The sequence below is a fragment of the Bombina bombina genome, chromosome 10, assembly GCF_027579735.1.
Source record: "Bombina bombina isolate aBomBom1 chromosome 10, aBomBom1.pri, whole genome shotgun sequence".
NCBI classification, from domain to species: domain Eukaryota; kingdom Metazoa; phylum Chordata; class Amphibia; order Anura; family Bombinatoridae; genus Bombina; species Bombina bombina.
The window spans coordinates 24,852,050-24,860,630 of record NC_069508.1 but is presented as its reverse complement, the minus strand read 5'-3'; the positions used below and the strand labels follow the sequence as shown (position 1 = coordinate 24,860,630).

The following is an 8,581-nucleotide window of genomic DNA, read 5'->3' as shown; positions in this document are numbered from 1 at the left end:
TTCGAGGGACATTGTGGGAACCCAGCTATGTCTGTGTCCAGTGACCTATTGGTCCTCCCGTATTTTTATAAGCATAAGGCACAGCTGGCAACCCTAGTTACCCTACATTATACAATATTAAGAAATAAACCTCCTTACATAAAATACTCAGGATTACTATTTTTTCGAAATGAATGAAGTAAAACAAAAAAATAATTATGAAAATGAGGAGGAACACATTTGAATATTATAGTAGATTTGTTTGTGACAAGTGACCTGATATAAATGAACATACACTATGAAATGTTATTCAAATGGTCAGGTCTGTAAAAAGTGTTGTTATTCTAAAATGCAGTAATTTGTAGTTAAAAATAAATACAAATAGCAATAATAATATTATAGTTAGAAGGATGCCAAACAAAAGATGGCACGTCTCTGGGTAATGCCAATCCTAAAATGGGCCAATCAGCAAAGGCAACCACGGGCTTGCCATTCGCAACATGTCTGTCTATCATATGCACTCAAGTGAGTAGTTTCCTTTAACCAACCACAACATGGCTGCCCGCTGTTTCTCTACAGGTTTCCGCTCACAAAACTACAGAGGAAGTTCCGGAGTTAGCGTAGGGACGTGGAGGTGACATCAGACACACAGCGTAACTGGGGACGTGAATCCCGAGGACAGGGATCTTGGTGTAATCGAGGTCAGTACCGGGATCGAGCATTTTATATATATCAAAATATTACCTCATCACTTGATGTTTCTTGCCTGTGACCAACGCCATCTATCACACCTGCATATCATTATCTTCTTAATAGTCACGGCTCCTACACATTGTCATCACTCCATATGTACCCTACTGAGTTCTGTCACCGAGTCCCCAACTGTCACTTGTTCTTTAAACCCTCAATTCTACCCATGTACCCTACTGAGTTCTGTCATTGTCTGAGTCCCCCACTATTACTTGTTTATTACCCCCTCGATTGTACCTATGTACCCTACTGAGTTCTGTCATTGTCGGAGTCCCCCACTATTACTTGTTTATTACCCCCTCTATTGTACCTATGTACCCTACTCAGTTCTGTCACTGAGTCCCCAACTGTCACTTGTCTATTACCCCCTCAATCATACCTATGTACTCTGAGTTCTGTCATCGAGTCCCCAACTGTCACTTGTTCTTTAAACCCTCAATTGTACCTATGTACCCTACTGAGTTCTGTCATTGAGTCGACCACTGTCACTTGTTTATTACCCCCTCTATTGTACCTTTGTACCCTACTCAGTTCTGTCACTGTGTCCCCAGCTGTCACTCGCTCATTGCCTCCTCAGTTGTACCTATGTACCCTACTGAGTTCTGTCATTGAGTTCCCAACTGTTACTTGTATATTACCCCCTCATTTGTACCCTACTGAGTTCTGTCACTGAGTCCCCAACTGTCACTTTTTCATTACCTCCTCAATTGTACCTGTGTACCCTACTGAGTTCTGTCACAGAGTCCCCAACTGTCACTTGTTCTTTAAACCCTCAATTGTACCTAAAATGTATCCTACTGAGTTCTGTCACTGTGTCCCCAACTGTCACTTGTTCATTACCCCCTCAATTGTACCTATGTACCCTACTGAGTTCGGTCACTGAGTCCCTAACTGTCAATTATCTATTAACCCCTCAATTGTACCTATGTACCATACTGAGTTCTGTCACTGAGTCCCCAACTGTCACTTGTTCATTACCCCCTCAATTGTAACTATGTATCCTACTGAGTACTGTCATTGAGTCCCCAACTGTCACTTGTTTATTACCCCTTAATTGTACCTATGTAGTATGTACCCTACTGAGTTATGTCACTGAGTCCCCAACTGTCACTTGTTTATTACCCCTCAATTGTACCTATGTATCCTACTCAGTTTTGTCACTGAGTCCCCAACTGTCACTTGTCTATTACCCCCTAAATTTTACCTATGTATTATACAAACTTCTGTCACTGAGTCCCCAACTGTCACTTGTTTATTACCCGCTCAATTGTACCTATGTATCCTACTGAGTTCTTTCACTGTGTCCTCAACTGTCACTTGTTCCTTACCCCTCACTTGTATCTGTGTACCCTACTGAATTCTGTCACTGTGTCCCTAACTGTCACTTGTCTATTACCCCCTCAATTGTAACTATGTATCCTACTGAGTTCTGTCACTGTGTCCCTAACTATCACTTGTTTATTACCCCTCAATTGTACCTATGTATCCTACTCAGTTTTGTCACTTGTTAATTACCCCCTCAATTGTAGCTATGTACCCTACTGAGTTCGGTCACTGAGTCCCTAACTGTCACTTATCTATTAACCCCTCAATTGTACCTATGTACCATACTGAGAACTGTCACTTGTTCATTACCCCCTCAATTGTAACTGTGTATCCTACTGAGTTCTGTCACTGTGTCCCCAACTGTCACTTGTTCATTACCCCCTCAATTGTACCTATGTATCCTACTGAGTTCTGTCACTGAGTCCCCAACTGTCACTTGTATATTACCCCTTAAGTGTACCTATGTACCCTACTGAGTTATGTCACTGAGTCCCTAACTGTCACTTGTTTATTACCCCTCAATTGTACCCATGTATCCTACTCAGTTTTGTTACTGAGTCCCCAACTGTCACATGTCTATTACCCCCTCAATTGTACCTATGTATCCTACTGAGTTCTTTCACTGTGTCCTCAACTGTCACGTGTTCCTTGCCCCTCACTTGTACCTGTGTACCCTACTGAGTTCTGTCACTGTGTCCCCAACTGTAACTTGTCTATTACCCCCCTCAATTGTACCTATGTATCCTACTGAGTACTGTCACTGTGTCCCCAACTGTCACTTGTTCATTACCCCCTCAATTGTAACTATGTATCCTACTGAGTTCTGTCACTGTGTCCCCAACTGTCACTTGTCTATTACCCCCTCAATTGTACCTATGTATTTTACGAACTTCTGTCACCGAGTCCCCAACTGTCACTTGTTCATTACCCCCTCAATTGTACCTATGTACACTACTGAGTTCTGTCACTGTGTCCCCAACTGTCACTTGTGTATTACCCCCTCAATTGTACCTGTGTACCTTGCCCAGCTGTCATTGTGTCCCCAAGCTTTCTTGTTCATAACCCCATCAAGTCTATCTATGTGACCTACATATTCCTATTGCTGTGCCTCCTCCCCAGTGTCTCTTTAATACACCCTATTCCTGTCTTCCTACTCATTTCTGTAGCTGTGCCCTCCTTGTTTCTTTTTCTGTGCCCTCATATGTTTCTTGTGCTCCTTATATCTTGCTCTATAATGCTGTTATCCTGGTACTTTCTGCACGTTGTGCTCTTCACTATTCTTTCACCATGTTTTGCATTGCTGCATCTTCATCATTAGGGACATAGTTCCCAACTCAGTTTTGCTGTCGGTCGCCCCTGTCCAGGCGTGGCAGGTGGCGTGGGTGTGGTCCGTCGAAGGCACCCGGGGCGCGTCTCTTGCTTCTTCCTTTGGGTCCCTAAATGCACCTCATTTCTATCTCTTTGCTGCCCTCTTATGCTACCCTTTGCCAACCTAATTTCTCTCTATCTGCTTCCTACCTCTATTTCTCTGTGATTTGCTTTTTTTGTCACTGTCCACTCTCTTTTATTTCATTTTTTTGTCCTTGTCAGGTTATGCGAGTTCAGCATTTCTTATTGTGCATTAAAGGGATAGAAAAGGACAAAATTGGGTGCATTTTGGTGTGAAGTAGAAGCGTGTTTACAAAATACTAACCTCCACTAGCAAAAATGCTTCTAGTAAAAGCTATTACTTTTTTTCTGCGGCATACACACATATCCTGTGAGGGGCGTGCACCAGTATTCAAGTTCAGAGAGCTGAAGATGGTGTGTATTGCTTTTGTGAAGACTTAATATGTGCCGTACAAGCCGCCTGAGAATGTCTGTTGTTTGAATAACGTTTACTAGAAGCATTTTCAGTTTTGACCTTTCTATTACTTTACGAATATATTTGTAAAAAAACTAGATCAAATGATTTTCTGCACCAATTTTAGACATTTAGGGGACATATAACGGAGGATTTGCCTGGCCCTGCTCTTTGTTTCTGTATTATATGCATTCTACCTTTCTACAGGTTTATGAGTAAGAATCACAGGAGGCTCAATCTACTGAGATGCCAAGCCCACGGGTCACAAGGGCGGCAAACGCCAGCACTTCTAACCCTAATGGAAAATTTGAGTTCATGTCTCTGCTTACAAATAGAACAAGTATTCCAGAGCCAGTCTCGGCGCGACTGAGGACGTCTGACAGTCCTGTTCACCGCAAGGATTCTTTTAGTTCTTCATCTCAGCAGCAGCAGCTTCCAGAAGAAGACTGCATGAAGTTAAATCCTTCTTTCCTCGGGATTGCGCTTAGGTCCCTGTTGGCTGTAGACCTCTGGCTGTCAAAGACGATGGGTGTTTGTGCCAGGGAGGGCTCCTCGTGGGGTAGCGCCCGTCCTATGATGAAGCTGGTGGAGATCTCTGGACATGGTATTCCATGGATTGTAGGAACAGTATACTGTCTCAACAAGAGCGAGAGCTCTGCTGGCCGAGAAGTCATCCTTAATCTACTTTTTGGTATGTACACCCATGAAATGTTAGGTAAATACAAAACTTAAAATCCATGATATAGCTGTATAATATTATACATGGTTTGGAAAATATATTTTTACTAGCCAGAGAAAAGTTACTAGTCCACTCCATGGCAAATATACATAAACTTCTTTTCTTATGTGTTCACTGCAGCTTCTTAAAGGGATAAAAAAAGTCAAAATTAAATTTGCAGGATTCAGGGCATGTGATTTTAAGACACTTTTAAGTTTGCTTCAATTATCAAACATGCTTTGTATCCCTTGTTGAAAAGGAATACGCATATACCTTACACTAGTGGGAGCTAGCTGCTGATTAGTGCCTGCAAACATTTGTCTTTTGCGATTGGCTAACTAGATGTGTCCGCTAGCTGCCAGTAGTGCAATGCTGTTCTTTTAGCAAAGGATAACAAGAGAATGAAGCAAATTTGACAATAGAAGGAAATTGGAAAGTTGTATGTTCTATCCAGATTATGAAAGAAAATTTGGGGGTTTCCTGTGTCTTTAATTGCCTAGTAGAAATCTCCATCCATATATATAATGCAAGCTCACAAATTCAGAGCTGTACAGTTAGTTAGGGACAGAAGGGTAATATAATTTAAAGCAATTAAAAAAAAACAAAAAACGAGAGGTTACCAATAGTATATAAGACAAAAAGTTATATAAAAAACACAGTTTACTAAATATGTTACAATTTAAAGAATTAAAAAAAAAATTAAGGCTACCAGTAGTATATAAGACAAATATTTATTTTATATAATACAGTTCACTAAATATTTTACATATTTGCAATTATTTGGATTAATCTAATTGCAGGTTTTTCAATATTTTTCATTAGTTGGCATTTTTATCATTATATGGCATAACCTGTTTCAGGGTGTTACTTTTTATTAAAAAAAAGAGTGTCACAAAGCAGAAACCTTGAGAAACACTGATGTACAATCTTAGACTTTGAACTGAGTAGTAAACAGCAGTTTATATGGGTCTGGCGGGTCTTATCTCTATGATTTTACAAAATACTGATATGTGATGCACAGATTCCTTTGCTAACAGTGATCTTGTCCTACAGCACTGCTACTGGACCTTATCCTCGTAGGTATCGTAAAAGGGATCGTAAGGCGTCGACGCCCCGTGCATAATCGCATGGATATGTTTGCTACGTTCTCCGTGGACAAATATTCCTTCCCTTCAGGCCATGCCACTCGAGCAGCCATGGTGTCACGCTTCATTCTCAACCACTTGGTCCTCGCTTACCCCGTCCGAGTTCTGGTGATGCTTTGGGCTGTGGTGGTCAGTTTGTCTCGGGTCATGCTGGGAAGACATAATGTGACTGATGTACTCTTTGGCTTTTTCATGGGGCATATGCAGTATAACTTAGTTGAATATTTCTGGCTCTCTCCAAGCACTTTACCAGCCCTATTTAAAGCCTAGAGTCTCTAACGAACCAGTTCTCATTTTTATTGCAATATCCAAGCTTCATCCTCATAGCCTACAAACTTGACTAGGTTGTCCACTGCACCTTGCAGCATTTTAGTAAACCTCTTATACCTATGAGGGCTCAAACACATGTGACTATTGGAATAATGACACTAGGACACATTGCACTTCAAATCCAACAACCTCTCTTTTGCAGCATTGTCCTTTGGACCATGTATATAACACAGCGGGGAAAAATGAACGCCTCTGGACTGGAAATGTAATTGTTTCTTTTTTTTTTTTTTTTGTTACCCACTATTTTGGGTGATCTTATTTTGTATTACATAAAATCAGTAATTGTTGATTTTATCAAAAAGATAAATTGCCTCAGTTGAACGGGTGAGATTACTTTTTTAGGCCAGTATTTAATGGAAGGTTTTTTTTTGTTTTTTTGTGGGTCTTTTTCAGAATTCTTTCTGCCTTTACAATGTTGAAAGGGGGTGATTTTTTAATTATTTTGTTAGTTGTCTTTACTATGTTTAGAATTTGTTAGTTCTCAAAATAACTGAGCCAATAATGGATAGATGGCAAAATGGTGGTGTTAGAATTGCTTATTTCCTACCAGCATTGTTCAGATCTTTCCATGCTTTGCCAATCAGCCTTAATTATCATGTGCATGAAATGATCCAGTTTTAATATTATGGTGAAAATGGTTTACACATGAATACACAAACAATAATCTGTGCTACATTTTTTTTTCTCTATAGATTTGAATGAATAAACACTGGGAGTTCATCTAATGGTAGATAACCTAAATCGGACAACACAACATTTGAAATTGTGTCTCTTTAGTGGAACAAATTGTACAGAAATTAAGCTGATCATTTATTACTTAGAGTGATGTCGCTGTGAGTAGAGCTATTTGATACATTTTTAGGTGTTTAGGTATTAACATACTCTAAACAAATAGAACGGGAACACGAGTTGGGGCCTTGAGCATTAATGCTGTGAAAAGCAAAGTAAAATGCTATCAATTAGACATAAAGGTACATATGGTATCACTAGTTTGGCAAAACCGTGACACTATGAAGATTAAGCAGATTAAAGGGACACAAAACCCATTTATTTTCATGATTCATATAGAGCAGCAATTTTAAGCACTTTCTAAATTACTCCATTTATCAATTTTTCTTTGTTCTCTTGGTATCTTTATTTAAAAAAGTGTAGGAGCTGGCCCATTTTCGGTTCAGCAACTGGGTAGTGCCACATTTAACCACCAATCAACAGGAGCTACCCTGGGTGTTGAACCAAAAATGGGCCGGCCCCTAAGTTTACATTCCTGTTTTTTTGTTTTGTTTTTTTTTTCAAATAAAGATAGCATGAGAACGAAGAAAAATTGATAATAGGAGTAAATTAGAAAGTTGCTTAAAATTGCTGCTCTGTCTGAATCATGAAAGAAAAAGATTTGGGTTTCATGTCTTTTTAGGTTTTGGAGGAAAATAACCCATTTATAGTCCCCTAATAATCCTGTACCAGAATGCGCTTGTAAAACCGCTCTATTTTACATGAAACAAAGAACAGTGCCTGATCTCCGCAAGAACAGAATACTGTGTCCTTTCATCTAAGATAAAAATCAAATGATTATTTTCTGTATTCGGCTCAGTGTACAGTGGAAGCATTTTGTGAGGACTCGGCGTTTGCAGAACGCTGCTTCAATTCACCACTGACCCAAACATGAAAACAATCTGTAAATGCCCGCAGTAACGGGAGGGTTATTCTGGCTCTGAATGGTTTCGAACGATGAATTAAACAATGACGATAGACATTGCTGAGCGTAGTAACCCTCTCACTGACATAAATGTTCATTTTATATTTTTCTGTGATTAGTTGTAAATATTTCCTTATTATTATTATTACTGAATCCTATGATTCCAAATAAACATAAAATAGCCAAACATATCTATTTTTAAATAATAATAATCAAAACAACAGGTTTATGTCAGTTTTGTTTACAGCACAGTTTTGTGAAGTATGCAAAAATAACTTGTACCAAATGTACCTAGGGGTGTTGTGGCATCTTTGTTGTTGTGTTGTGAGTAATGTGCGATTATACTACAGAATATAGTTTCTATTAGATTGTAGATACAGTGTAGTTTTTATACTGTTTTCATTTTAAATTGATTTTGTCTTTTGTTGTTTTTTTGCGAACCATAGAGGGTACAAATTCTATTCTTATTGATGCTTTGGATATTTATTGCTATAACTTTGTGTACATGTTTGTGTTGACCTTGTATATTATTGTACACTGTTGCTATTGGGAGTCTGGCTCCTTAAGAGAATGGCTATATCTTGTTTTACACCAGGATCCCTAGATAGGAAGGGGGTTGTATCTCAGAGTGCCAAGCAACGCAGCTTTTGTATTAAATACAACACAAAAAATAAATTAAAAAAAATACAACACAACAGTTAACCACTGATCTTTGCTAATGGTGGTGACATGTTTAAAATTAAACTTAAAGGGCCACTAAACCCAAAATCTTTCTTTCATGATTCAGATAGAGAATA

The 8,581-nt window shown here is 39.1% G+C and overlaps 1 protein-coding gene across 1 annotated transcript; it reads left to right on the top strand.

The window, feature by feature from the left end:
- Nucleotides 1-593: 593 nt before the first annotated feature.
- Nucleotides 594-6,845, top strand: PLPP6 (phospholipid phosphatase 6). Its single transcript, XM_053693871.1, has 3 exons — nucleotides 594-680; nucleotides 4,106-4,589; nucleotides 5,670-6,845. The coding sequence occupies exons 2-3, from the start codon at nucleotides 4,145-4,147 to the stop codon at nucleotides 6,029-6,031; spliced, it is 807 nt and encodes a 268-aa protein (XP_053549846.1). The 5' UTR covers nucleotides 594-680; nucleotides 4,106-4,144; the 3' UTR covers nucleotides 6,032-6,845.
- The last annotated feature ends 1,736 nt before the right edge of the window (nucleotides 6,846-8,581 follow it).

Excerpts from the sequence above, each read along its gene's own strand:
- PLPP6 (XM_053693871.1), top strand. The coding sequence starts at position 4,145 with ATGCCAAGCCCACGGGTCACAAGGGCGGCAAACGCCAGCACTTCTAAC. Across the intron at positions 4,590-5,669 it reads CATCCTTAATCTACTTTTTG|CACTGCTACTGGACCTTATC; the intron begins GTATGTACACCC and ends CTTGTCCTACAG.